A 27,688-nucleotide genomic window follows, 5' to 3' on the forward strand; every position below is an offset into this window, starting at 1 on the left:
CTGCAACCCAGGCATGTGTCCTGACTGGGAATCGAACCGTGATCGTCTGATTCGCAAGCCCACGCTCAACCCACTGAGCTACACCAGCCAGGGCAGCACCCACTCTACTCGTCCCACCCAACTGGCCCACGTTGTGGACCACCTTCCTCACAAGGTACTGCAGGAAGCCAGTCCTTAAAAGCAAACCCAAAAAATAAATAGGCAAGGCTCTCCCCAGTCCGGGCTCCTGGGGCTAAAATCCGGTGGTGGTGATCCTCCGGGTCAATTCACCAGCAGCGAGTGCTCCTCTGAGGCATCCCTGGAGGAGGGACAGTGTCTGGCTGGGAGGAAGGCAGTAGCTCCCTCCCACACCTCCCCACCCCCATGCCCAAGCCCACCCAGATTCGAACCTGCCACAGCAGCACAGGCCGCAAGTCGAGCCACTCCCGCGTCGGAACTTGCCGGAGGTGGGGCTGTCTTGGCACTGTGAGATGTAGGCCTGGAGCTCGCTCTCCTCCGCGCCCGCACCTGGGTGCTGCAAAGAAAAGCAGCATGGCCAGCACGAAGAGGCTCCTTGAGATCTGCCCTTTCCACCACTTCCTCGCCCTTCCTCACTGACTCGTCCTTGGTCGTCTCTCCGAGTGAACATCCTGGCTTTCAGTCTCCCAACTTCCTGCAGGAGCCACCATCCCTTCCCCAACTTCTTTCTGGCAACCAGGTCTTTGCTCTGGCTATTCCTTCCCCTTGCTGTTCCCTCGGTTGGGCTCCCATCTCTTCAGTCTAGAACTTTCTGAGATGAACAATTCTATGCTGTTCTCTCTGGAAGCTACTAGCCACAGTTTCCTGGGCACTTGATATGTTGATGGTGTGAGTGAGGAACTGAATTTGGAATTGTATTTTGTTTTAATTAAAATCAGAACTTAAATACTCCCATGTGGTTAGAGACTAGTATCAAAAAGCATGTTCTAGAAACTTTCCTTCATTCCTCTTGCCAGCCAATTGTCATACGTCACCCCACCTTGCCCACTGGCCCTGCGCAGGCCCAGGCTGTGTACATCTTGCCTTGTTTCCCAGGTGACTGGTACCCAAAACAGCGCTTGGCTCACAACAGGCCCTCCCACGTGTTGGGTAAAAGAATCCTATCTGCCTGCCATCCCCACACTCTGCTCTAACCCCTTTCTTTCCTTAATCCCCAGAGCCTGCAGGACAGCTATGATTCCAGAACAGTCCCTGCCCAGGCCAGAGGGTTTAGGAGCAAGGCTTCTGAATCCACAGTCCTGTCTTGAGCCTGGCTTCACTACTTAGTCACTGACCTTGGGTAAGTCACTGAATCTCTATGGCCTGATGTCCCTGTTGGTAAAAGCAGGTACGAGAACCCTCCCTGTCCAGAGCCCTACCTTGGTCAAACTGAGAACGCAGCAGCTGTGCTCATGACATTGGTCCTGCCCGTGCCCTCTAACTCCGAGCTGCCATCGCCTTTGGCTTTGTAGAGTCTCCCACTTTATCTCCCTGGGCCCTCCTCTCCTTGCCCTGCCATGTCCCCTGAGACACTGATGTGGTGGCCCCCAAGGGGCACGAAGCCCAGAATGGAGCTGTGTGTGATGCTGGTTGGCCCCATGGGGAGGAAGGTTGGAAGGGCCATGAGGCTGACCTTGATGGTGTCATAGGCGCCGGTGATGAGTGCGATGAAGAGGCTCAGCACCATGTAGATGAAGAGGCTGATGAAGGAGTAGAGATAGAGCTGGGAGAAGAGCCAGACGAGGCTGCTGCGGCCCTGTTGGGCCTGCATCGCTGCAAACGTCACGAACATGTCATCCCCATTGATGAGTGAGAAGAGGCACTCCGACACCATGGACAGCGAGCGGAACTGTGGCCAGACAGGTCATTGGGCTTGTGGGGAACAGAGGTAGCTGTGCACACGGCTGGGGACTGGGCGGGGGCACCAGGGCTTACAGGGGACAGTAGACAGGGTACCAGTGGTTACAATGGGGCCACTTGGGGGTTGCTGTGTAATAAAAAGGTCACAGGGTCAAGGCCAGGGTTACTGAGAGTCAGAGGGACAGTCGGCAGAATATCAGCAGTTACAATGTGGTCATTTGGGGGGTCATCATGTCAATAAGGTCATAAGGTCAGTGCCAGGGTCAGTGGGTATACCCACTGCAGACCTGTTCATAAACTACTGGGGGTCACTCTCAGTGTGACCAGGTCAGTGATAGATAAGCCAGGGGTCTGAGGGCTTAGAGTATAGGTTCAGGGGAAGGGAGCTGGGGCACCCTCACCTGTGGGTCATGAGCACCCCTCACCAGCCCCAGCTAGCCCCTACCTTCACGTGGTAGGGCCCCAACACGATCCAGCCGCAGAAGCAATAGCCTAGGTAGATGACAGCCACACAGCAGCAAAAGCGCATGACGCTGGGCAGGGCCACCCGCAGCGTGGCGATGAGGATCTGCAGTGGGCAGGTGGCTGATGAGGCCCTGACCACAGCCTGGTCCACAGTGAGCATGGGGTGCAACAGTCCAGTGACTGGACTCAGCTGGACAGCTGTGCAGGGGCAGGCTGATGTGACCCCTGCCCAGGCTGAGGGCCAGGTAAATCTGGGGTGAGCAAGTATCAGGCTAAGAGACTCGTGACGGGTCATCTGCAAGGGCTGGTGATTGCCCCATGTGTAGGAATTTGGGGGGTGGGAACTGGGGAACATGTGGTCACCACCCCGAGGGAAGGCCCAGCCTGCACACACAGGCTTACATTGTACTTATGGAAGAAGGTCAGGTAGCGGATGACACCGACCCAGACCAGCAGCGTTGAGGTGCCCAGGAGGATGCTGCAGACGTCGTAGCTGGCCAAGTTCTAGGGACAAGAACAGTGTCGACCCCATCTGGCTGGGGAATGTGGCCCTAGGTGGGCCTCAGTGGGGACAGCAGAGGGACCAGGGTCTGGAAGGGGCTCCCAGGGGCCCAGGTGGGTGTGGGCAGGCCCCACCTTGGCCTCGATGCCAATCTTCATGATGGTGCCTGAGATGGTGAGCACGTCGCTGGTGACCAGCAGGATGTACCAGCCGTTGACAAATTCCAGCCGCTCCCACAGGCTGACAGCCCGTCCTCGCTGCTGCCATATGAACCGCCCAAACTCCTGCAGGAGGTGGGCAGGGTGAGGATCTTTCCAGGCACAGGAGCCTCGCATAAGGCCCCGGAACTGGGCAAGGCTGGTTTGGGTACGTGTGACTCTGCGGTGGCTCTCACATTCTGCAACAGGAAGCCTCGGAGTAGGGAGCGGGCACACAGCAGGAAGGAGAAGGAGCAGGTAAGGATCACGACCACGTCAAACAGAAGCCGGAAGCTGTTGTCTCCTGTGGGGAGGGGCCCTGGGTAGAACTGGGCAGCTTGGAGCCAGCAGAGGCCAGGGCTGGGGCTGGGTCGGGCCAAGGGGACGGTAGGGCTGGTCGGTGGCTCATGGGTTACTCTGAGTCAGGAGCTCAGTCAGCGCTGGTCAGGGTCCCTGGTTGATGCTGCTCCGGGCTTGGGGCGCCCCCTGTGTAGTTCGGGGCCCCTGGTCAGCAACAGTCTGGGGTTTGAGGGCTCACCGTGCCCGAAGACGCTGGGGTGCTTACACTCCTGGATGTGGGTCTGGGTCTCCAGGCTGATGGGGATGCGCCCGCTGTACGCCCTGTTGTCGAATGTGATCTGCGGCAGGGCACAGAATGAGCCTTGGGGGCCTAGGTGCACAGCCTCGCATGCAGGATGGTCCGCTCGGCCCCACCTCCTCCTTCGTCCCACACTGCCCTTGGCCAAGGGTCCCCAGTCCTCGGGCTCAGAAGTCCTGTGGCACCATCCTCCACCCCCCACCCCAGATCACCGTGGGCTCACCAGGATGCTGAAGGTGTAGCAGTCTGGGATCTCATTGTTGATCAGGCTTTGCAGGTTGATGGTCTTCAGCTGGAAGTGGATGGTAACGTTGATCAGCCTAAGGGGAGGGTTCTGGTGAGGGGGAGGGGGCTCCACGGCTCCCTCTGGCCCTAGGGTGCCAACACCCCTGCAACATGCTGACTCTGCCACTAGCAGAAGAGAGTGTTCACTCAGCCTCCTCCTCCCCTCCCCCCTGCTCAGTCCTGGGGCAGTCCCTCCACTGGGCAGTACTTGTGGAACTTGAGCGTGAGGTTCTTGTAACTGGTGCTGCCATCCAAGAGGGAGAGATCTTCACTGGGGGGCACAAAGGGTCTCTCAGGGGGGTCCACCCCGATGCAATCTGAAGACAGAGTCAGGGAAGGGACACGAGATGGGAGAGGCACGGGCATGTTTCCCAGAGTCCCTGACGGACTCCGCCTCAATTCACTTTGCACTTGAACATTTGTTGTTCATTCCCCCGCATCTCCCCAGGGTCGGGGCCAGTCTGTCTGTCCCCTGCACAGACCCCAGGGTGCAGAGCTGTCAGGCCCACTCGGTTAGTGGATTAATGACCCTGCGTCATCACCCCCCCAGGGGTTCTCCTGGGGATGCTGTGTACATCAGACTGGAACACTTAGGACAGCCCCATCTCCCAGCGTGTGAGGGTAGAGCCCGGATTTTAATCCCAGCAGCTGAGGCTCCCCAATAGCCCAGTCCTGCTTCGTCCACTCACCAGTGATGACCATTGGGTCAATGTCAAAGGAGTCATTGGCTGGGTCCACATGGCCACGGTGGTAGTATCGCTGGCAGAGGGCCAGGGCTGATCCATTGGCCCAGGGGCCACCCCCGCCCCGCACATACGCATAGTGGCCCAGCGACACATTAGGGAGCACCAGGTACTGTGGGCAGGTAGAGAAGCGGGGAGGGTCCGTCAGCCCTGCTCCCCTGATGCCTGCCCACCTGCCCCCGCTGCACACACCTGGTCCACGGCATAGAAGATGGCCTGGTAGAGCTGTTCCCGTGTATAGGCTGCGAAGGTGTCGTCCGCCCCATCGGAGTAGCCCAGCAGGAAGAGGTGGCGGAAGGCGATGGTGTTCTCCTCTCGGAATGTCACCGCTACCTGGTTGCTGAGCCCAAACAGGATGAGCTGTCAGGAGGGACAGGGGGTCAGCACTGCTGGGAGGGGGCTTCCCTCCACAGAGCAGTGGAGGGAGAGGGAAGAGAGGAACCACTCCATGAAGGCATGTGTCCCCACCGTGCATGCCCACCGTTTGTCCCCATTGCATGGCACGCAATGGGCACCCATGTGACTCGGGGTAGCAATGGATGTTCATTACATGTTTACCAGATGCCAACTTCCATGCTAAACCCAAACGCACAGGGTGAGCACCACACCACTGGGTCCCTTTACCCAGGGGACATGAGAAGCACAGTTCCATGCCCAGAGTCACAGCGCCCTAGGCAGGGGCAGGCTCTGAGGCATCCTGGGGTCAGTAGACCCCAGCACAGGGCCTGGCGTGGGAGCGGGGTGACGACCTTCCCAGCCACTGGGTCAGTTCTCTTTGAGCGTCAACATGGCATCAGGCTGCCAGGGTTCAAATGCCAGCAAATCCTAATGCTTGATTGCTGGGTCACTTTGAACTCCATGCGCCTCAGTGTCATCATTTGCAGAAAGGGGACACTCGATCACAGGTGCCTGCTTCATGAGCTGTTGGAAGGATTAACCTCTCTGAGCCTCAGCGGCCTCGTCTGTGAAACAGAGGCAACAACAGTGGCCAGGGCCCTGGAGGGCTTGTGCGAGGTTCAGAGAGACTGCTCACAGGTAGAGCTCAAAGGGTTTTCTGATTTATTGCTGCCACTGTCCCTGCCATGAAGCTGCCCTGAGGTCAGCATGAGGCCCCAACTCCCAGGCTCCCTTTCAAGGAAAACAGCGGCCACAGGCAGCGTTTGGGGGGCCCCCTGGCAGCCTCACCTGCACCGTGACCACCAGGATCTTCACCACTTGCAGCATCAGCTTAAAGGGCTTGCGACCCTTGGCCCGAAATTTGTCACAGGGACTCATGAAGAAGTACTTGAGGCGGCGGCGGAGGTCTTCCTCTTCCAGAGAGGTTGCGGGGGCTGGCGAAGCCCCCGCCTGGGTCCCATACCCAAGGCTGGGGGTCAGGAGGTGCTCAGTCTCTGTGAGAATGGGGGAACACAGTGGCGATCAGGCCCAGAAAGGTTCACCTCCCAACAGGGGCGGCAGATCCCACGTTCCAGCCAAGAATTCTGGGAGATCTAAGAAAGTCTGAAAGTCTGCAACAGCTGATGGATGTACACAGTAGTGCAAATTCAGGTTTGGGACTCGGAAGGGCCTGAGCTGATCCCTGAGCCTGATGGTCACTGGCTCAGACAGGCCACCCAGCCTCTCTGAGCCTCAGTTTCTCATCTGCAACATGGGGCCACAGCATCTCTGCAGGAAGCTGAGGATCTGATGCTTACAAAGTATTTATCACAGGGGCAGGCAGGAGTGTCAGGACATTCCGTCACCGTTCCTGTTGTTGGTTTGTGGAGAGAGAATGAATGGCTTCCGTTGGCTTCTCCCAGGGTGCTTCTAGGCTCCCAGGCCCGCCCAACTCCAGACCCCAGGCGTGAACATGGAACTCAGTATTTTCTGGACAAACCCTTTCCATTCATCATGGCCTGGCCTGGCCCATCCAGCTGATACTCTCACAGCCACAGGCCTGGAGACGGGAAGGCTAATAAGGGAATGCACTTGCTGAAGACTCACTGTGAGTTCCCACGTGTTATGACAGCACCACCCATGTTGTTGTTTATGAGCTAATACGGCCTCTGCATTAAGGCTGCCAGCTCCCGGAAGTCACACAGCCCTAGCACCAAATCCCAGACCAGCCACTTCCTGCTTGGGGGACCCCAGGCACCTTTCTAAATCTCAGTGTCCTCGTCTGAAAAGTGGAAATAAAAAAGAAGTCTTCCTCCTAAGGCCAAAACCCTGAAAATGCTTCCAGAATGAAGTGAAACAAGGCAGAGCAGCCCAGTCTCAGTGATTGTTCAGTCAACAGAGGTTATTCTAAGCACTGCCTGTCCCATTCAACCTGACCAGCCTCAGAGGAACCTCCAAGGTTTCAGCAACTGCTGGGGTCACAGCTGGTCACAGCAGCCCAAAACTGTCCCTAACACACACCCACCAGCACCACCGAGAGAACCCAGCTTCTTTCGAGGGACCAGCTGGCCCTCTGCCTGGCACCACCGCCAAGATGATTATGAGCCTGTTCTGTAAGGAGGGCCACCTCCTGACCCATCCCTTTGGAGCTTGGATGCCTCTGCGGTTGTTTACGAGAGAGCTGGGTGGAGGCCAGAGGGTGGGCCTGCCTCCCCGGCTGGGATCACAGCTAACCCATCCCGGACCCCACTGGGTGAGACACCTTTCCTGGGTCTCTGGCTAGCTCAAAGAACGAAGATGGACACCAAGGGTGTTCCTCCAGGCTCCCCCATGGGAAATGGAGACTGAAGAGGTTGGAGGCTGGGCACCCAACGTCCGAGTTCAGGAAAGCTGAGCTTCCATGGGTTTGGAGATGTGAAATTGTGTCAGTTGCCTAGGCTCAAGGAGGGGAATACTCCTCAGTCCTCGGCCTGAGTCTAGAGAAGCTGAGCGTGTACCTCTTGGAATGGGGGAGAAAATGCTGGGGCTCTCGTGCGGACTGGGGAAGCTCGTGCCCGCTGAGCTGCAGCAAAGCTGAGCAATCCCAACCCAGGATGAGAGTGGGAAGCTCGCTGCCCGGAGCCGGAGAAGCCAGAGAAGCCGGCAGCCCGCCCGCAGAGTTTAGGAACTCGGAGCACAGCTCGGACGGAGGAAGGGCAGTAGGAGTCCCGCCGCTCCGAGGTGGGAGGAGCTGGTGCCCACCTGCCGCCCAGGCTCTGGAAACCTTCTGCCCACATCTACCCCGCGGGAAAGCTCAGAGGCCAGCACTAGAGCTCGGGGAAGGGAAACTGGCTGCTCCGCCGCCCCACGTTGGAGCAACTGGCCGCACGCCGCCCGCGTTCCGGGACCCGCAGGGACGCGCACGACCTCACCTGAGCCGCGCCGGCCCCCGGGGGCTGCCATTCCGGGCGCGGAGCGCCGGACGCCAGCGGGCGGCGGTGCAGCCCGAGCCACAGCGCCTATCGCTGTCACTGCAGCCGCGCTCTCTCCTCGCGCTGCTTCAAACAGTCGCGCATCAGCTGACTCGCACCCAGGTCACGTGGCCGGGACGCCCTCAGAGGCACGTGACCGGATCCCGTCCCTAACCCCGGTGCCAAGACCACACCTGCCAGATCCGCGAGCCTGCGCGCTGCTCCTGCTTGGGCGACTTGCCGGCCGTGTTAATCCCGAGGCCCTAGCGCCGACTGGCGACAGGATGCTAGGGAACCGGCTGGCTTTGAGCCTAGAACCAGGCCAACCTCTTGGCTTCCACGTCCGAGAGGTCTGGTGACGACCCTACATCCTTCTAAGGGCTGTTTCCCTCTATTCTCCCAGAAATTCTCGGGTTACTCGAAACGTCTTCCTTTGCAGCTCCTCTCATATGACCTATTAGCAAATCCTATTTCATGTCCTCCTTATATCTCAAACAGGACCACTCATTCCCACTTTTATGGCCCTCAGCCCAGAGTCCCCCACCGTTCCTGGCCTGGGCCACTGCAGCAAGCTCCTCTTTGCTTTTAAACTTCCACTCCTGACCCCTTCCATTGCACTCCATCCAGCAGCCGGAAGCATCTTCGAAGAATAATTTGCTCTGATCGGTGTGGCTCGATTGATTGGGCATGGGTTGGTTTCACAAAGTGAAAGGTTGCAGGTTTGATTCCCCATCAGGGCACATACCTAGGTTGTGGGTTCGGTCCCCAGTTGGAGCACATATGAGAGACAACCAATCCGTTTCTCCCTCACATTGATGTTTCTCTCCCTCTCTTCCTCCCTTCCCCTCCCTCTAAAAAAATACATACCTGTATACAAGTTAAAAGGAAAAAATAAAAAAGATTTCATACCAGTCCTTCGCCAGAACCTACAAGTGACTTCCCATTTCTCTGGGATGACAGAACTCCCCACTACAATCTACCACAGCCCTCTGATCCTCCCCCAGTTCGGCTCTCAATGGCCCCAGGGCCTTCACACCTTCTCGCCCTGGAGAATAATGGTTAGGAACCCAGGATCTGGGGTCTGGACAATTCAAGTTGAAATCTAGGTGCTGCCAACTGCTGTTTCTGTCTTCCAGAGTCCCTTAAACTCCATGTGCCTCAGGGTCTTCATTTGCAGAGGGGGAATGCTCAATCATGGTTGCCTGCTTCACAGAGCTATTGGAAGAATTAAGTGAGAAAATGCAGTGGGAGGTGAGATGGGAGGAGGAGGAGGGCAAGGTTGGGGGATTGGGACAACTGTAATAGAATAACAAAAATAAACATTTTTCATGGTTAAAGAAAAAAGAAAATGCAAAAGCATAGCTCGAGGCTTGGCCAACAGTGCTGACAACTAAACAAACAGTTACTGGATCATAGTCCTTCCTCCAGAATGCTGCCCTCACTGAAATCAGGAGTCTTGTATACTTCTGCTAGGACATACCATATCCTGTAATTACTTTTCAAATGTCTTTGCATTTTGTATCTGTGAGCTCTCAACAGATGTTTGTTGAATGCATAAATGAGCAGCCCCCTTTGTCCAGTGGGGGTACCTGTATGTGGACTTTGAGGGGTGAGGGGTAAGTTAGGGGAGCAGGGGAGGCAGGATGGCCCACATGGCTTCACATCCACCTCCATTCTCAGCCCACTAAGTTCAGAATACCATAGATCCCACCAAAACCAAAGGGAAGGGACCCTGTTCAGACCACATGCAATGCTAAGTCTGCTCCTAACCAAGCTGACCAGGTCCAGGGGGGCAGAGTGGTGATTGCTGGTATGGGGGAAGCTGGGAGGTCTGGAGGATGTCAGGGGAAGCCAGAGCACTGGGGTTTTAAAAGCATGGCTGGTTCAGGCCACACCTTCCCATTCCCCAAGGAGCTGTGCATCAGGGGAGACAGAGAAACAGGAGAACCACGAGACAGAGCCAGAAGGCAGTGGGAGGGTTTTACTAACTGCACAACACACAACTTCCCCAGGCCTCCGTGGGTAGCGGTGTCCCCTTCAGCCGTCGGGCCCCAGCAGTGCCCCTTGTTCCTGCACCCACTCGGGACTCTCACAGGCAGGGAGGGTCAGACTCTCATGGGAGGGAGAGCTGGGGTCAGGTTGGGACTCGGGGTTGGGGACAGGGCTGGGCACAGGATCCAGATCTGAGCTGTGACCAGATCCATGGTCAGGGCTTGCCACAAGGTCAGGACTGGCATCGTGACCAGGTTTAGGGTCAGAATACTTGACAGGATCGCGGCTGGAGACAGATCCAGAGCCAGGGCCAGGTTTGGGGCTGGGACTTGAGAGGGAGCCCAGCACAGAGCCAGGGTCAGGGCCCAGGCCAGAGCCAAGTACAGAGACAGCATCAGGACCCAGGAGGGAGATCTGCCCAGGCCGCAACATTGAAGCAGGACTGAGGCCCAGACCAGCAGCAGCGGCTGTGGCTGCTGCAGCTGCTGCAGCTGCTGCAGCTGCGCCCTCATGCACCCGTTTGTGCTTGGTGAGGCTGGAGGCTTGGCCGAAGGCCTTGCCGCAGAGCTGGCAGCGGTAGGGGCGCTCTCCGGAATGCACGTGCAAGTGCTGCAGCAATGCCGAGCTCTGCCCGAAGGCCTTGGAGCAGTGGGGACAGGCGTAGGGCCGCTCGCCAGTGTGGATACGCAGGTGATGCTGCAAGTTGGAGCTCTGGCCAAAGGCCTTGCCGCAGTGGGGACAGCGGTAGGGGCGCTCCGCCGTGTGCGTGCGCTGGTGCTGCAGCAGCGCTGAGCTCTGCCCGAAGGCCTTGCCGCACTGCGGGCACGGGTAGGGCCGCTCGCCCGTGTGCGTGCGTAGGTGCTTCAGTAGCGCCGAGCCCTGCCCGAAGCCCTTGGCGCACACCGGACACTTGTGCGGCCGTGGGCCGCCGTGCGTGCGCAGGTGCTGCGCCAGCAGGGAGCCGTGCCCGAAGGCCTTGCCGCACACCGGGCAGTGGTGGGGCTTCTCACCGCTGTGGCTGCTGCGGTGCTTCAGCAGCGTGGAGCGCCAGCCAAAGGCCTTGCCACACGCGGCGCACTGGTAGGGTCGTGCGCCTGTGTGGATGCCCCGGTGCTGGGCCAGCGTGGCACCGTGGCTGAAGGACTTGCCGCAGTCGGGGCAGCGGTAGGGCTTCTCACCACTGTGAGTGCGGCGGTGCTGGCTCAGCCCGGAACTGCGACGGAAGGCTCGCCCGCAATCCGGGCAGGAGAAGGGCCGGGGAGGACTGGCAGGTGCAGGGAGCACCGCCTGGCTGGCAGCCAGGCCTTCCGGGGTGGCAGTGAGGCTGGAAGAAAGGGGGTCCAGGTCTGGGGTTTCTGGGGGGCTGAGGGTGTCGCTGTTAGGGTCGAGAACCAGGGGAACAGGGCCGATGACGTCTGGATCGAGATCGAAACTCGAAGACATGGGGTCAAGATCTTGGGGATCCATGGCATGGGGCCCCAAGATGGAGCCTGGAGCCTCTGCACTGGGGTCCAGATCACTGGAGATGGGCCCCAGATCTTCATAGCCGGGGTTCGCATCTTCGGAGACAGTGTTGAGGTCTTCCAGGTCAGGCTCTGGGTCTTCAGAAACTGGGTCTAGCTCTCCGGGTTTGGGGTCCAGGTCCTCTGAGTCTGAGTCTAGTTCTTCGTAAGCAGGTCTCCGGCCTTTGTGGCCTGGGTTCCGGACCAGGACTGAGCGCCGCATCCCGGGTGTGGAAGTGCCAGCCGCTTCTGGGGCAGGATCTGCGGGGTGAGGACAGGGTAGGCAGAGGTAGGCTCTGGGGAGCAGAGGTCTCCTTTGGAGCCTGGGCAGGGACGAGACAAGTGGCCAAGTTGTGCCCCAGCACCCACTCCTGAAAAGGCACATGGACCCTTCTTGTGTCTCAGAGCGGTCACAGGGAGACCAGTCACTCACTCTGGCCAGGGCAGCGAGAAGAGAGACCCTGCTGAGAGCTGGGGTGGGGGCCCTCCCTTCTCAGCCCCACACCTGGATGGAAGTCATGGGATCTGGCACCAGAGGTCTCCAGTACCCAACTCCAGGGCTCTGCCCCTCTCTCCATCCTGGACTCCTCCTCGTGTGGGAAGCTTGGGTCCTGTGGAGAGAGAGTCCTATGTTCCTAACCATTGTGGGGAAGGGGGTAGGGTAGAGTTCCCGTGCTTGCCCCTAAGTGCATGGCCTGAATTCCCATCCCCCAGTCAGGGGCAGGATATGCGGGAGTTCCTGGTAGGGAGGGGGCTCTCTGGCTTGACTCCTACAGAGAAAGCATCCTGAACTTAGAAGCCTGTATCTGGGGGGCAAGGGTGGGGGACGAATCACATCTGGGTAGTGTTCTTGAGTTCCTGGCTTGCCTCCTGGGGAAGAGACCACCTGAATGCCAGGCCTCACAGTTCCAGGGTGGGAGTAACTGTCAGAACACCTGTGTTCCAGAATGCCGGCTCCAAATGTCAGAGCGGGAGGCAGGGAACAGCAGGCAGGAGCTGGGGCAGGAGGACCCGCAGACCCCACAGTCAGCGTACCTGTTGCTCAGTTGGAGAGAAGATCCTGAATTCTAACCCCCTAGCTCGGGGCCCCTCTTGGGTGCCTGGGGGACCCCTGAGCCAACTCTTACAAAGGGGAGATTCCTGAGTGACCGACTCTTCGGCTGGGGTATGGGGAAGTGTGTCAGGAGGAAAGATCCTGAATTCCAGGCTGGAGTGCCCACAGGGGGTGGAGGTGGGGGTGCAGGGGGAGCTCAGCATTACTTGATGGGAGGTGATGCCTTAAGCTATCCACCCCATGGCTGGGCATTTGGGGCAAACAAATAAATCCTGGGGACAGGGGACTTGTCTGGGGAGGAAGACACCCTGAGCCAGAACCCATAGCCGGGGGTGGGCGAGCAGATGGAGGGGGCTAAGTTCCTAGATCACCTCCTCTACCCAGAACCCCAGGTTGGAGGGTAGGGGAATAATGCCTGGGTACCCTCCTGGAGAAAGGGCTCCCAGGACTCTGGACACCCGGGACTGGACAGTAAGAGGAACAATAACTGAGGTCCTGGCATAAAGAGGGAAGCCCTGGACGCCCCTCCTGAGAAAGAGCCTCCAGAACTCCCAACCCCGGCTCAGGGCGGGGAGGAACAATGCCTGGGGCCCCTCCTGGAGGTCTGGGTCGCCTATGGAGGAGGGGGCGTCCTGAACTCCTGATCCCTCAGCTGAGGGGTGCCCCCATCCTCCCCTATCTAAGGAGCCCCGCTCGGGCCGAGCCCTCCCCCGGGCCGCAGCGGCGGACTGGGCGCGCTAGGCCCGGGGGACGTTCGGTCCCTCGCATCGCGCCGCACCCCGGTTCTCCAGGCACCGGGCAGGCGGCGCGCGCGGTGGCGGGCGCACGGAGGTCGCCCAGGGCCGCGCCCCGCACCGGGGTTCCCCGCCCACCCCCACCCCAGGTCCTTGTCCGCCGACCCGCTCGCGGGGACACTCACCCGGCGCCCCTCGCCCCTGCCCGGCCCGTCGCACCCGCTGGCGCCCCAGGGGCCCGCAGCTAGGCCCCCGCCCGCCAGCCCCGCCGGCGGCCCCCTCGGCCCAGCGGCCCCGCCAAGCGCTCCCGGGGAGAGAGAGGGGCCGGCCGAGGGCCGCAGCGGGAGCTGCTGGGACTTGTAGTTCGCCCGCGCCCGCCGCGGCCTTCGCCATCGCCGCCCCCGCCCCCCGAGCCAGCCTTTGTCCCGACCCGGCGGCCCCTACAGCACGGCCGCGCACTGGTCTGCGCCGCGCCCGGCCTGCGCGGCCCTCTCCTCTGCCTGTCTCCCCCTGCGTCCCTCTCTCTGCCCCTGCCTGACGCTGTCCCTCTCTGCCCGTCTCTCCGTCCCTGTCCCGCTCTCTGCATCTCTGTCACCATCCTTTTGCCTTTGTATCTGTCCCTTTCTCTGTCTGGCTCTGTTTCCACCGCCTGCCCTCCAGAGTCTCCGATTCGGACTCGGACTCTGTTGAAAACACACCCAGCGCTCTGTCTTTCTCGCAGAGGGGCAGTGCACACGGGCACAGTCAAGGCTCTGAGAAGCCCTGAAGTTCACACACGTCTTTCTCTTTGCTTCCCTTTAAGACCTCCCGAAGAAGAGGTGGGGATTCTGTCCCTGAGTGGCTCCCTCTTCCTACCCAGTTGAGAGTCACTCCCTGCTGTACCCCCCAGACTGATCCTCCCCGGAGCGAGGATCTCTGGGAGAATGCTGGTCGAGTCTGGGCGCAGGGTACCTGGAGACAGAGGCCTTGCGGGAGGGAGTGAAAACCAGCCCGAAGCTGCTGGCGGGACCAGGACGGTCTCACGGAACATCAACAATGATGGTACAAGGCCGCTCTGTGGCCACATGTGCGCTGGGCTGGAGACAAGGACACTGTGCAACCACAGAAACACACCCCTTCCTGACTAACTGAAATGACCGCTGCTGCCGTCCAGCGACAGCCCCACTTGGAGCTGAACAGCACCCACGGAAAAGTGCCTCCAGCCCCCAGCTCTCTCCTACAGAACTGCCCATGCTGGGTGGTCTTCCCGGCTGGTGTGCTTCTAATGGTCTCTGCCTGGTGAATTTTGATGCCACCCACCCTTGAATATAGCCATGAGCAAATCAGGCCTCTAGGAGCTGCCTCTTTTCCTTCCCGAAACTGCTAGATCTGTGCCGAACTTGTGGCCCGAGACCTGCTTTCCGTGTCTTTGAGAAAAGCCTGCAGTGGACCTGCCAGCCCTGAGACTGCAGTTGGGTCGTGCAGCTGGTTCTGCATCCTGCCAGCTCCCGATGACCCCGCTGCAAATAACACTGATAAGGACGCTGCTGTTTCTGTCACTCAGTGTCTCTGTCAGTGGGCCCCACTACCACAGATGGATGCACATGTAACACAGCCCCCCAGTACCATGCCACCTACGCTTGTCAGAGAGCCCTGTTCCCTGGCCACACGATGGGGGGAGGGGCATGACTTTGGAGGGTCTCATTTTTCTTCTAGGATGATGAGCTCTCGAAGAGCCCCATGCTGCCTGTAACTACCCTCCGTGGTTGTCTGCAGCCTCTTCCTGCAGACCCAAGTCAGTTGGCTCCATGATGTGAAGGTGGGAGTTAAAGGAAGCAATCTGAAAAGTGAGACTGGATGAGCAGAGTGAGGTGCAGGGCCAGGGCCAGGACGTGCGCATGCCCCCTGGGGGGCAAACGGGGCTCCCAGAGTTTGTGCAGGGAGTCAGCTGCCCAGGGCGCCTGGAGAAGAGTCCTCCTCTGGACCCTGGACATCTGTGTTGTGTGGAAGGAAAAGAGCTGATTAAATTGTTGCCTGTTGTGTCTTGGGATTCCAACCATGCGTCTCCTGAGACTGTGGCTTATGGGCTTTGGGGAAAAAAAGGATTAGGATGTTGTAATATAAGCAGAGATTAGCATCTACTCAGTACTCAGTTTTGTGAAGCTGCCAGGGCGGAGTCCTCTGCCCCCAGGCTGAAAGAGGAAGTTACTCATCAGATAGGAGGTAAAGTTGGAATTCTGAGAGAAAGGGGTGTCCCTGATGCCCCAGGCCGCTCTCCCACACTGACCACTCCCTGCCTGTAAAGGAAGCAGTCACCCTCACAGGGAAGAGCCTGTTAGCTATCTTTCCACCTTCCAGACTGTGTGACCTGGGGCAAGGCATTGGAAGGGGACAGGTTGATACAGGTCTGTTGCTGCAGACAGAATTCACCAGGCTGGGCTCCGGACTCAAAGAGCCTCACTTGGCCCGGAATGCGGACCCCAGCAGCCCGTCCCTCTGGGCACAGTGCATATGACTCCAATAAACCAGAGTGTCCCTTCAGTTCTGGTAACAGTTGGCACAGGGAGATGCACCTGTTTCCTTTGGGGCTTCAATTCTAAGGATTTGGGGTGCCAGCCTCCTTTTCTTTTCCACCCTTTGGAGGATCGTTAGATTGTGAGGGGCTCTGATGTGGAAGCAGCACGCCTGGCATTAGACCTGAGTGCAGACTTTGGGGGTCCTAAGTCAGTAAAATTTCTTTCTCTTGAGCAAAAGTTGGGTTTCTGTCACTTGCAATAAAAATGACTATGACAGTAATAAAGTTTAGGCACCTTTTCCCGAGCTGCAGCCGAGTGCTAGGTCCCGTCCTGAGCACGTTCGTGCTCGCTGAACGTAACCCTTGTCCCTGCTCTGAGCCTGAAGGGCCCGTTTCACTGAGGAGGGACGTGACAGCCAGCACGGTCACTTGTTCAAGTGGGGAGATACAGGTATGTGACAGATCTGGATTCTGCTGCTGGGCAATTTCTTATATCGCCAAAGTTGTTTTCCTTTAACATTCAATCCTTTAACATCTTATTTCATAAGCCTTTTTGGTTTTTGTATTTCACAGAAAATGCCTTTTTTTAGAAGGGGAGTGGGACATAGGAGGGATTAACATAAAGAATATTCAGAATCAGCTCTGGCTGGTGTAGTTCAGTGGATTGAGCACAGACCTGCGAACCAAAGGGTTGCCGGTTCAATTCCCGATCTGGGGCACATGCCTGCATTGCAGGCCAGGCCCCAGTAGGCAACCACACATTGATGTTTCTCTCCCTCTCTTTCTCCTTCCCTTCCTCTCTCTCTAAAAGTAAATAAATGAAACCTTAAAAAAAAAGAACATCCAGAATCATGACATTGTGCCTTCCCCTACTGGTTAAATAGTTCCAGTAAGGCTTCTCTCTACCCTGGCAACCATCCTGGGGCTGGTCAGTTTCACCGTTAGAAAATGCTTCAAGTTTTGCTGAAATCTGCCTTCTTGTAACTCCCACCCATTGTTTCTCACCTGGGCTCTGGGTTGCTGAAGACCATGCCTAGAACCTGGCAGGAGCACAGACATTCCTGCAACTGGAACTACATGGAACCAGACACCAAAGCCAGCTTTCTGGCAGGCAAGGTGAAAAGGAAAAGCCTTTGGATTGGGTAATATGGTCAATAAGCAGACCAGCTTCATCAGGAGCACCCACTTTTGTCCTGGGAATCCTCATAGGATGGTTTCGTTGCAGTGGTTCCCCACCAGGGCAATCCCCCCTCCCCGTGCACGTGTAGCAATGTCTGGAGATTTTGGGGGGTGTCGCAGCTGGGTGGGGAGAGGAAGGGTAATGATGACGCGTAATGGTTGAAGGTCATGGATGATGCTAAATGCCCAGCCAAGCACAACACGGCCTCCGACACCAGAGAATGATCTCAACCAAAATGTCAGTAGAGAGTGCTGAGACTGAGTAGACCCCGGTCACCATCCAGCGATTCGGAAGAGGGCCGCGGAGAGCTTTCGTGGGGCAAGCAGAAGAGGTGCTCTGCAGCCGGCGGCCCTCCTCCCATGGTCAGCGTGGACACAGGAGTGCAGCCGGAAAGGCCCACCTGTCCCACGAGGACTGAAAGCTCAACTCCTGTCCTTTCCGTGGAATTGCTGCCCATGGGGAAAGGACTCTTGGCCCGGCTTGGGGTGGGCTTTTAGTGGACCATGGGACTGAGAGACTTTGCCTTTGGAAGATTGGACTACCAAATCTTCATAAGGGAGTCATACTCATTTTCCGAAACTGATTCTCAACAGCCTGCAGAGGTAGGCCCTGGGTATGGCCACCGAGACCCATCTCGTCCCACATGGAGCCTGCTTCCCGGTGTTCTCACTGCACCCCAGACCTGCAAGGTCCTGGTCCTTTACGTGCTTGCTGACTGGGTCACCCGTGGGTTTCAGGGTCCCACCCCATCCTCTGCTTTTCCATCCTTTTCATATTGTTGCTGGTGGGACACTGTTCCCCTTGAGCCTCATTGTGTCCTGGAGGATTTCGTCAGTTGTGACGTGGGGGCCATCGCCCGGCCAGTCAGCGTGGCACTCGTCCCCCAGCCTCTGCCCACAACGGAGGTGACTGCCAGATGTTCTCAGCACATTGACTCTTTCGTGCTCCTTGTGAGCCCCACCCAGTCTCTGTCTCTCTCTCTCTGTTTTCGAAGATTCTGCCCTGGCTGGTGTGGCTCAATGGACTGAGTGCCGGCCTGTGAACTGAAGGGCCGTCAGTTCACTTCCCGGTCAGGGCACATGCCTGGCTTGGGGACCAGGTCCCTAGTGAGAGGTGCACGAGAGGCAACCATACATGGATGTCTCTCCCCCTCACTTTCTCCTTCCCTTCCCCTCTCTAAAAATAAATAAAATCTTTAATAAAAGTTTGTACTTGTTTTAGAGAGAGGGGAAGGTAGAGAAACCTCAATGTGTAAGAGAAACATCAATCCATTGCCTTTCACACGTGCCCCAACTGGGGACCAGGCCCACAACCCAGGCATGTGCCCTTCCTGGGAATCGAACCAGTGACCTTTAGCTTTGAGGGATGATGCCCAACCCACGGAGCCACGCCAGCTGGGGCCCACCCTGTGGCAGCACTCTCCCCACACCTTCATCTTCCTCTTTCCTCCTGACCATCTTCAGGTGGTTAGCTCTCTCCCTGCTTGAACCCCAGCCACATGGTGATGTGTGTCCACTTCTCATGTCCAACATTCAGTGAGAGACCTGCTGTTTGTCTCCATTGTATAGGCTAGGGGGCTTCGTGACTTGCCCAAGGCTGCTGTCCGGGATGCGGAGGACTCGGGATTTGGATTCTGTGTACTTAGCCCCAAAGCTTGCACCCTCAATGTCTCACCACACTGCCTCTCCAGGTCATTCAGAAACTGTCATGGCACCTGAACACCTGACACCAGCTCTGGCTGCCAACTGTTCACACGAGTTCGCGTGACCTCCTTGCCCAGAGTGGGGCAGCCTCCAGAGTCTCTGGTGGAGTCCTTCTCTCCTGCACAGCCCCCACTCGCCCAAGCATCCTTTTTCATGGCTGACCGATGGAGAGGGGTGGGATATTGCCAAGATGGTGTTTATTGCCGTCCAGGGCACGGGTAGGTAGGGACCCAGGAGTCCTGAGGGCTGACCTTCCCACCCCTGCAGCCCCACTGGCGTGGGGAGCCCAGGGGCACGTGGCTCTCCTGGGAGCTGCCTGACCTCAGCACTGCTGGGCCTTGGTACTTGAAGGCAAAGTCATCCTCGTGTTGGGTTGAGAAGAAGCGCTGGCTGCCCAGGGGTGGCTCCACATGGCTATACTTGCACTGCGGAGTCAGGGCGGGGCGCTAGCCTGGCGGGGCAGCCTGGGGGGTGGCTGACCCACCAGGGCTGCCCCCTGGTCCCTGCACAGCCCTAGGAGCATCAAAACTCAGTGGGTAGGTAGGCAAAAGGGGCGGCAGTCTGGGCTGACCCGGGAGTTGGATGAGAAACCGGAAGAGGGGCTGGAATGACCCCAAGAGCTGGGGTGACCTTGGGAGACCCTGAGCCAACTCTTGGCTTGGGGCATAAACGTGCTGGTAATAGGAAGGTGTCCCTGAGCTGATCCTGGCTTGACCCTGATGAGTTTGGAATGACCTTGAGGCCGGGATGGCATTAAGATGACCTTGAGCTTGGGTTGACCCTAGTGACCCTGTGAGGACTTGCACTAATTCTGAGTCTCAAGAGACAGTGGAAGTCTCCTGAGACAACTCTACACTGATCTGGGGGTTCCCAGTCAGGGAAGCGACCCGCCCCTCCCTCACCCGCTGTAGCATCTCCTCAGTCACGCAGGCAGGAACCGCCCTGTGTGGTTTCAGCATCTTCTGGTTCATGGTTAAAAAATCTGCCTCTGGAGGTTTGGGCGTGCGGTGGATGAACTGAGAGATCGAGGGAGGAGAGGCAGACCCCAGGGGGCAAGGAGGTAGAGGATTAAGGACCGGGTCGTGCTCAGGGCGAAGCCTGGGCGGGCGCTGAGGTTGGGTTAGGAGGCCGGGAGGAGGGAGGAGACGGGAGGGTCGGGGCAAACAAGCGCGTCTCGGGGGTGGGGCCAGGCTGGGTGGACTCGAGAGTCAGGGAACCGAGGCAGAGGGTGACGGAGGAAAGGCGTGGGGTTGTGGTCGCATTGGGATCGCTGCCTTGGGGAGTCCAAGGGGCGGGGATCATGAGCACGAGGGGCGGGGTTATCTAAAGGCAGAGTTGGGATCTTGGTCGATGGGGTGAGTCTTAGCCCTACAGGAAGTGGAGCCGGACTCTGGAAAGAGGGCGGGGCCAGAGCCGTGGCAGGGGCGGGGCCTTCTGGGTGGGCGGGACCGCACTCACCACCGGTGCCCTCTGGCAGGTTGCTCGGAAGCAGGTGGAGGTTCCGCGCTTTCTGCTGCAGCTGCGTACCCGGGGGGTGATAGTCCGTGCCCAGGGAGGTCTGGAAGAACTGTCTGAGCAGCTTCGACTCCCCCAGCGTCACGTGGCTCCGCAATTTCTCGTGAGGCAGGTGGCGGCTACATGGGTTGGTTACTGGCGGCGGCTGTAGGACCGCATGGCATTTAGGAAGCTCCTGTGTCCGAGATGTCCCAAGGCGTGGTTGCGGGGGAAGAGCTGGGCGCTGCGTGACTTTGGATAGGTCACACCTTCTCTGGGCCCTATTTGATGGCACTCAGAGTTGGTATGCTCTCATTTAAAGACAGGGTCACTGAGGCTCGGGGTCCGTAAGGGACTTACCTTTCTCTCCAGGAGATCACCGCACATTTGTCAAACTTACTTCTGCCTCAGGACCTTTGCACGTTCTATTCGCTCTACCTGGGACATCCTCTTCCCTGATGAGCCCCGCCTCTGCCCCCACTTCCTACTGACCTGGCCGTAGAAGAAGCGCGTGGAGGTGATGAGATTGCCTGGGCCCCGACACCCATTTCCTTCCAGGATGTGTGACTTCAGAGTCCGGTCATGGTGAAGAACAAAAGGCTCCGCCAGGGGCAGAGGAGGCACTGAGCAGCTCTAGGCGGCTGCTGTGGCAGCAGGGACAGGACAGCTGGCAGGCTCTCACCTGGATCCCGGGCACAGGCGCGCTCAGCCTCCACAGTCCGGTCGTGGAAGTAGCCGTTTCCAGGGCCGAAGCTTACGTAGTGGGAGTGGGCCGAGGCCCGGGCCTTGTCATACCTGCGTATGAGGGGGGATCCATCTGGTCTGGGCCCTCGCAACTCCCAGGAAAAGGGATGGGGGCAGGCTTCCCAGTGGCCAAGCACTGGTGCTAATGCAGGGAGATTCCAAGTGGCAGTGGGCCTTGCCGGCAGGTGATGGAGGCCTCAAAGGCACAGCATTGCCTCAGGTGGCACCCCGCACATGCTGCTGAGAGCCCTTCACCCTGTCTTGGCGCCAGAAGGTCATGGTCCCTTTGTACCTGTCTGGGGGCAGACTCTGGGGCCTGTAGGCTTCTTTCTGCTCTGAACACAGGGGCCCATAGCCCATCTTGAAGTCTCCCAGTGCCACAATGGAGGAGTCCTGTGAGTGGACAGGGATGGGCAGGTCAAGGCCATCCAGCCCCACGACTGCTCTCCCCAGCAGCACCTGCAGCCTTGATTTACCTGCTTACACATCAAGGCAGGTGGGCCCGACACAGCCTGGAACTGACTCTGATAGGAGGTCCCTTCATCCCAGCTTCTGCAGTCCCACTTGAGGGAAGTGGGGCCCCCTGAGGACGGGCGAGAGGAGAGAAAATGGGATTAATTCCCTGCAGCCTCAGGCCCCCCGTAGTTCAGATTCCTCGTCTGGGAGGAGGACATGGGCAGCCCTGACTAGCCTGGCCTGGGGGCTGTCTGACAAACACCAAAAAACGATCCCAATAATGAGGATAACTAGTGGGTACTGAGCCAGCTTTCTAAGGTAAGTGCTTCACACCTTATTTTTGGGATGGGTATCATCCCTGTCCCTCCACTTCAAAGCCTCCCAGAGCCTCAGAGCAGTTACAAATCTCGGAAATTCAGAACCAGAACCAAGTCAGATCCAGGTCTGACGGTCAGTCTGAGGGTCAGTCTTGGTCCCTCAGCCTGACCAAGGCTGAAGGACGTGACCCATGATGCTGCCCAGCAGTTCCCCTGGAGTCACTGGGAAATCGCAAATGGCGTCCACTCTTCACTGAGCACTCACTCCACGCCAGGCGCACCGTGCACTCTGGGCTCTCTGCTCCCCTGTTCCCGGGAAGTGGGGCCCTGTCACCTCACTCACTTCCCATGTGAGAGGTCAGCTGCTCAGTTTCTCAGGTACTAGGGCAGCAGGGCTGGGATTGGAGTGGGCCACGTGGCAGATTTGTCTGGGCCCAAACCAGCATTCATGACCTCTGCCCACCGCACAGCCCCAGAGAGGATTCAGGGGCTATGCCCATTCTACGGATACAAAAAGTGAGACTCAAGGATGTTCCAGGGTTTCTCCGTCTTACGCCATTGACCCTTGGTGCTGGATAATTATTGAGGGTGGATTGTCCTATGCCCCGTGGTTGTATGTTTGGCAGCAACCCAGGCTTCTATCCACTTCCTACCATTAGCACCCGCTCACCCAGTTATGACAACCAAAATGATCTTCAGACGTTGCCAAATGTCCCCTGGGGGAGGGTGCAGAGTCTCCGACCGCTTTGCTTTGAGAACCTCTGGATTAAGCGCACCTGGGGAGCGCTCACCGAGGTGCTCGCAGGACGGGCGGGGCTGTGGGCTTGCGTCGTAGGGAGGGAAGAGCGCTTGGTAAGTCGTTTTCGGAATGCGCAGCTTGTCTCTGTCACCGGATGGCATCGAATCCCGGTGGAAGATGAGGCGAGCGCCTGGACTCTGCTCGCTGTGGCGCCCCTGCAGCTCTGGCCACCCGTAGTCGGCGCGTGCGGTGGAAAAAAGGGCGGGTCCGCGCGCGTCCTCTTGCTGGTGCGGGTGGCTGGTCTGAGTAATGTGTGAGCGAGCCCCCTGAGCCCACTCCCGCTCCCTCGACGGCGTGGGCGGCGACACAAAGGCACAGTGCGCCTCAGACACAAACTCTTCCCTGGCCCAGCGCGCGTCTTGCTGGAAGAGGGTCGCTCGGGGCGGCGGCGGACAGGGCTGTGCGCGGGGGACGTCCGTGTGTGCTGGGAAGTCCCGATGCGTGGTGGAATCCGTGGCCCCCACCAGTAGCTGCGGGTCCGGCCCCAGAGCGAAGTGTGAGGCCTTAAGGAATTCCAGCTGGGCCTTCGGGCTGGGCGGCAAGGGGCCCTCGGCCATCGTGAGACACCGCCACCTGTGAGGAGTTGGGGACGCGGGACTGAGCAAGTGCCTGCCTGGACCGTGCTGTCTTTTACTCCGTGTGTGCCAGGCACTGGGTTGGGCGTTGAGGACTTGGTGAGAAACAGGCGCACCTCTGGTGCTGCCCCCAGGGACAGTAGGACGTGAATACTCATTTCTTTGACAGTTTTACTGCGTGCTTGGCTGCGAGCAGGTCCACAGAAAGGGGTCCATCAATTAGCAAGCAGATCAAGAGCCCTGACCTTGTGGAGCTGACAATGGGGCAGGGAGGTGACAGACTATGATAATATAATATACTATAAAAATAGTATATACCATAGTACATTATAACATTATTATCTATCGTATAATTACATAATTGAGGTAAGTAAATTAATATTATATGATATATAGCAATATGAAAACATCAGTTGCAGTGTAAATAGAAGGTGACAAGGGCTGTGGGAACAGAAGTCACCCAAGGTAGGAGGGCAAGGCTCCAGGTGGGAGGGTTGCAGCTTCACAAAGGAAGGTGTTGCTGACCTGCCGAGGGTGGAGAACAGCGCCCCGGGGACAGAGTGCAGCCATAGGCCCTGAGGCTGGCACAGAGCGGGCCAGCCTTCCCCTGTGGGTCTGATCTCCTTGCCCTCAGCCGGTCATTAAGGCCAGGGCTCCCCCACCCCCCCCCCCCCGGCCACATCTTGGAACTCACTTCCCTCTCCCTCTGGCTGTGTCCCATCTCTGCCACACGGGACACAGCCAGGCTAGTCGAGGCTGCCCATGTCCTCCTCCCAGACGAGGAATCTGAACGGCAGGGGGCCTGAGGCTGCAGGGAATTAATCCCATTCTCTCGCCAGTGCTCCTGCCTCTGCAGCTGTCCTGGCAGTATTCCCCTGCCCACCCGCCTGTCCCCAGGCTGTCAGAGGTTTACATACCTCCACTCGCTTCTCTGACCTTCAGCTCCGGGCTCCTGGCACCCTGTTTAGTTGACTGGGACGTCCTTGCCTTCCTCGGAGCAGAGGTGTCTCCCCCTCGGTGGCCTCGATCCTGGGAGACCAGGCCCCCGGGTGCCAGCCACACCCCCAGCTCAGGCTCACTTCCCGCAGGAGCTCTTTCACAGCTGTTCGCTCATGTCGACCTCTTAGAAAACATGCATCAAGGGTTTTAACGAAACCGCAGTTTTTCCACGTCTGAGTTTGTTGCTCTTTTTAAAAATTCATCATTTTGACCTGACTGGTGGGGCTCAGTGGACTGAGCACCAGACTGCGAACCAAAGGGTCGCTGGTTTGATTCCCAGTCAGGGCACATGCTTGGGTTGTGGGCCAGGTCCCCAGGAGGGGGCATGGGAGAGGCAATCACACATTGATGTTTCTCTCCTCTTTCTCCTTCCCTCCCCTCTCTCTAAAAATAAATAAAGAAAATCTTTTAAAAAGTCATCATTTTGCCACCTGCAACAGTTGAAGTGGAGAAGGTGTCAAGTGGCTTAGGGAAGAATCTGACCTTAGAAATTACTAGGTTAATTACCATAGAAATTACTAGCCAGGTCACCTTGGGCTTCCGTGACCTCTGTTTCCTCCTCAGGGATTGGGAAGGTAGGGTTCGTACCTTGAACTGAGGCTTGGGAGCTAAGGAGTCTGCGAAAACACCTGCGGTAGGCATGGTGCTGAACCCTCAAGACGCCCCCTGGCCCTAGTCTCCCAGAAGGTGCTGACGTGCTCCTTCCAAGGCTGAATGTGGGGGCAGGCCACCCCTGTCCATTGTGACTCAAAGAGCTCCCCTGGACAATGTTGTCACAATGGTCCCCCAGCAACTCTGGGGGCAGTTGGGAGAAAAGCGGGGAGCAGGACCAGAAGATCCTGCCTCCTGGGATCTCGGGGAGCCTTCCAAGTGGCTTGGCTTCTCGAAGCCTCCATTTTGTCATCTGGAAAAGGGGGCTGGGAGTGGCGACGGCTTTGGAAAGCGGCAGTGAGGGTCTGATGCCATGGGCTGCCAGTGTCTGTCGTCGCCATGCTCCTGGGTTTCCCTCCTTGTCAGCTCCCTGAATGTCCTCACCCAAGGTGGGAGGTCTCCCAGAGTCACTGCACAGCTCCCCACCACCCCGGGGCTGACAGACATTCCACGTGCCCTCATGGATGCCTGTGCCCGCCCCTCCAGCCCCGTCAGGAACGAGCCTGTGGAGGAACACATCCCGGCTCGCTGCTCACTGCAGCTGGGAAGCCCACACTCCACGGGAACTGCAGGCATGCTCTGCTGCCACTGCATGGTGATGAAAATGGTAATTGTGTATTTTGTATATTGTATGTATGTACCAATCACGAATGGCCATTCGTGATACCCCGATCACCTGCTGAATGGGTTCCTTCTTGTTTTTAATTGAGATGCAAGACAGAAGTTTACCGTTTACAACCTAGTACTCTGACAGACACATTTGCATTGCATTGTGATTGCCATTCCAGCTGACACCTCTGTGGCATCACGTCATCCCCTTCTCTTCTATTTGGGGAATAAAACCTAGTCTCTGAGCAAGTTCAATGGCCATGACACACAGTTTTGCTGTCTGTTACCTCCAGGAGCTACTTTCGAGTGGGGGCTGTTTCATTGATTTTAAGCAAGTTGTTGTTTTGTCCATTGAGCCACCACCTGCTCCCCAGCCCTGAGCCCACCGAGGGCTTCTGCCCACCAGGCTGATGCAGAGACAGGATGCGGTTTGGCCTGGTCCTGTGCTTGCTGGGGGAGGTCAGACCCCTGAGTTGCATCCTGGGTGCTGCAGGAAGCAAGGGAGAAAAGTAACTATTTTACTGAAGGTCTTATTTTTCATCCTTCAATGCAAGGAGTGAAGCGGGATTGGAGCCGTGGGGGTGAAGGGGCAGAAGGGACTCGGATGAGCCCGGAAGAGCGAATGTCCGGCTGCTGCTCTGGTTCGGACAGTGGGTACATTCTGCCTGCACTCAGACTGCGAGTGGGTTGTTTTGTCTTTTTCTGCTGCAGTCGCCGAGTGGCCTTGTCCGAGGGTGGCATTCTGTGAAATAATTTCTGTCTGGCAGGAGAACCCCAAGGCCAAGCCTGCTCTCAGCCACAGCAAGGCCAGCTGCGAACACCCGACCAGCTCCTGTCTCTTTCTCAAAGGTCAAGTTCAGCTCTAACTAGATAGTGGAGGACACTGGGAGGGCTGGACTGTGCCTGTGAGGCTCACTGCTGTGCTTTTGGTGCCTAGAGCAGGGTCTGGCACGCAGTGGGCTGTTGCAAGGTGGCCAAGGACAGTCCAGGCTCCAGAAAAGGGACCTGGCTGCTCATGCAGGCTCTGCGGCCTAAGTTCTTTCTCCCTCGGCGGGCCAAGAGCTTGGCTTAGGTTTTTTTCCTGGTCAGGAACAGTGTCCCCAGTTGAGGGGAGGAGGTACACAAACCCTTGCACCCTAGTCTTAATCAAGGAGTGCTGCAGTTGGAGGTGGGGATTAGAGTTTCCTGCAATGTTGTGGGGAAGGCAGGCTTGGGGTGGCAGGGGCTAGGGGCCCAGGTAGGAGAGATTAGGGGTTCTCTATAAAGGGAGCTATGGGCTGGGAAGAATTGGAAGGATTCAAGGGATAGTTTGGTGACTGTTGGGACATAGGCAGAGTGTGTGTGGAGGGAAAGAGGTGAGCATGATGTCCAGGTCTTCTATCACTGGGTGGCCGGCTGGTTGTGGGGCAGCCCTGAGGTGGGGACGTGGGAGAGCAAGGTGTTTGGGGTTGATGCTGCAGTCAGTCTGGGGCATGCTGAGTGTGGGGAGAATGTCCAGGGGGCAGGTGAGAGCAGGAGACAGGTCACAGTTGGTGAGAGAAGGGGGAGAGGCCAGTGAAGAGGTGGCTAGGGAAGTCCTGGGAGTGGACACAGCCTCCCAGGACAGTGTGGGTGGAGTAGGAGCTGAGCCTTGCAGGCAGTGACACTTACTAAGAACCCATTGCCAGGCTATGGAGCTATAGCTGTGACCATGACAGACAAAAGTCCCTACCCTGGTGTGGTTCACATTGTGTTGAGAAAAGACAAACAACTAGACAAGACCAAGCTGCAAAATTAACAGTGACATTGGCTAGTGTTACAAGCTAAGGAGAATAATAAGAGCAGGAAATGTGGGAAGCAAGTGTTCCTCTGGTGTGATGGGGAGGTCCCATGAGAAGATGACGTTGGATTAAACATGAGGATGAGGTGAGAGAGAGAGCCAAGTGTCTATCTGGAGGGAGACAGTTCCAGGCAGAGGGAGCAGCAAGTGCAAAAGTCCTGGGGCGGGATGTATAGCATCGTCAAGGAATAGGGGCAAGGCAAGTAGTTGAAAAGGAGTGACTGAGTCAGGAAGAGTAATAGGAGTTGAGATCAAGAAGAGATGTTATGCAAAAGGCAACCAATCCACGTCATCAGTTATTAGGAAAAGGCAAAACAAAACTACAGTGAGATACCACTTCACCAGTAGGATGACTGTAATAATTTTTAAAAAGCAAAATGTAAGTGTTAGTAAGAATGGGGAGAATTTGTACATTATTGGTGGGAATGTAAAATAGTATGGCCACTGTGGAAAACCGCCTTTTCACTTTTCCTCAAAAAGTCAAACACACAGGCACCATTCGATGTAGTAACTCCACTCTTAGGTCTCCGCCTGAAGGCAGTGAAAGGAGGGACTCACAGGCGCACACTCCTGTTCACTACAGCATTCTCCAC

At 57.6% G+C, this 27,688-nt stretch overlaps 3 protein-coding genes across 8 annotated transcripts; all 3 read right to left on the bottom strand.

Moving 5' to 3' along the window:
* Window positions 1-48: 48 nt before the first annotated feature.
* MCOLN1 (mucolipin TRP cation channel 1) lies at window positions 49-8,062 on the bottom strand. Of its 4 annotated transcripts, none has more exons than XM_037046944.1 (14): window positions 7,935-8,062; window positions 5,833-6,038; window positions 4,840-5,007; window positions 4,594-4,759; window positions 4,113-4,221; window positions 3,843-3,939; window positions 3,560-3,659; window positions 3,219-3,325; window positions 2,959-3,108; window positions 2,725-2,826; window positions 2,303-2,425; window positions 1,631-1,846; window positions 390-514; window positions 49-316 (listed from the first exon to the last, which is right to left on the bottom strand). In XM_037046944.1, exons 1-14 carry the CDS (start codon window positions 7,963-7,965, stop codon window positions 262-264), a joined length of 1,755 nt encoding a protein of 584 aa, XP_036902839.1. In that variant the 5' UTR covers window positions 7,966-8,062; the 3' UTR covers window positions 49-261. The 4 variants fall into 4 exon arrangements, with proteins under 4 accessions (XP_036902839.1, XP_036902840.1, XP_036902841.1 ...); XM_037046945.1 differs by having other exon boundaries at window positions 50-298; XM_037046946.1 differs by lacking the exons at window positions 49-316; window positions 390-514 and adding an exon at window positions 688-1,329.
* A 1,872-nt stretch (window positions 8,063-9,934) lies between these two features.
* Window positions 9,935-13,502, bottom strand: ZNF358 (zinc finger protein 358). Of its 3 annotated transcripts, XM_037046948.1 has the most exons (3): window positions 13,441-13,502; window positions 11,901-12,078; window positions 9,935-11,728 (listed from the first exon to the last, which is right to left on the bottom strand). In XM_037046948.1, the coding sequence occupies exons 2-3, from the start codon at window positions 12,043-12,045 to the stop codon at window positions 10,011-10,013; spliced, it is 1,863 nt and encodes a 620-aa protein (XP_036902843.1). In that variant the 5' UTR covers window positions 12,046-12,078; window positions 13,441-13,502; the 3' UTR covers window positions 9,935-10,010. The 3 variants fall into 3 exon arrangements, with proteins under 3 accessions (XP_036902843.1, XP_036902846.1, XP_036902844.1); XM_037046951.1 differs by lacking the exon at window positions 11,901-12,078 and having other exon boundaries at window positions 13,441-13,490; XM_037046949.1 differs by lacking the exon at window positions 13,441-13,502 and having other exon boundaries at window positions 11,973-13,329.
* Window positions 13,503-18,829: 5,327 nt separating this feature from the next.
* SAXO5 (stabilizer of axonemal microtubules 5) lies at window positions 18,830-22,999 on the bottom strand. The gene is made up of 8 exons (XM_037046899.1): window positions 22,435-22,999; window positions 21,347-21,453; window positions 21,163-21,263; window positions 20,809-20,921; window positions 20,619-20,749; window positions 20,091-20,292; window positions 19,535-19,620; window positions 18,830-19,057 (listed from the first exon to the last, which is right to left on the bottom strand). Exons 1-8 carry the CDS (start codon window positions 22,997-22,999, stop codon window positions 18,830-18,832), a joined length of 1,533 nt encoding a protein of 510 aa, XP_036902794.1.
* Between the last annotated feature and the right edge of the window lie 4,689 nt (window positions 23,000-27,688).

The sequence above is a fragment of the Sturnira hondurensis genome, unplaced genomic scaffold (assembly GCF_014824575.4).
Source record: "Sturnira hondurensis isolate 20B ecotype Veracruz unplaced genomic scaffold, ASM1482457v3 Scaffold0005329, whole genome shotgun sequence".
Lineage (NCBI taxonomy): Eukaryota > Metazoa > Chordata > Mammalia > Chiroptera > Phyllostomidae > Sturnira > Sturnira hondurensis.

Coding starts and splice junctions, on each gene's coding strand:
- MCOLN1 (XM_037046944.1), bottom strand. CDS start 7,965: ATGGCAGCCCCCGGGGGCCGGCGCGGCTCAG. Junction 4,222..4,593: donor TGACCCAATGGTCATCACTG/GTGAGTGGACGA, acceptor CTCTGTCTTCAG/ATTGCATCGGGGTGGACCCC. Junction 317..389: donor GGCCTGTGCTGCTGTGGCAG/GTTCGAATCTGG, acceptor CCTCCCAGCCAG/ACACTGTCCCTCCTCCAGGG.
- SAXO5 (XM_037046899.1), bottom strand. CDS start 22,999: ATGGCCGAGGGCCCCTTGCCGCCCAGCCCGAAGGCCCAGCTGGAATTC. Junction 20,293..20,618: donor CGCGCTTCTTCTACGGCCAG/GTCAGTAGGAAG, acceptor GCGGTCCTACAG/CCGCCGCCAGTAACCAACCC. Junction 19,621..20,090: donor CCTGCCAGAGGGCACCGGTG/GTGAGTGCGGTC, acceptor CCAAACCTCCAG/AGGCAGATTTTTTAACCATG.
- ZNF358 (XM_037046948.1), bottom strand. CDS start 12,045: ATGGAGAGAGGGGCAGAGCCCTGGAGTTGGGTACTGGAGACCTCTGGT. Junction 11,729..11,900: donor TTCTCGCTGCCCTGGCCAGA/GTGAGTGACTGG, acceptor CTCACCCCGCAG/ATCCTGCCCCAGAAGCGGCT.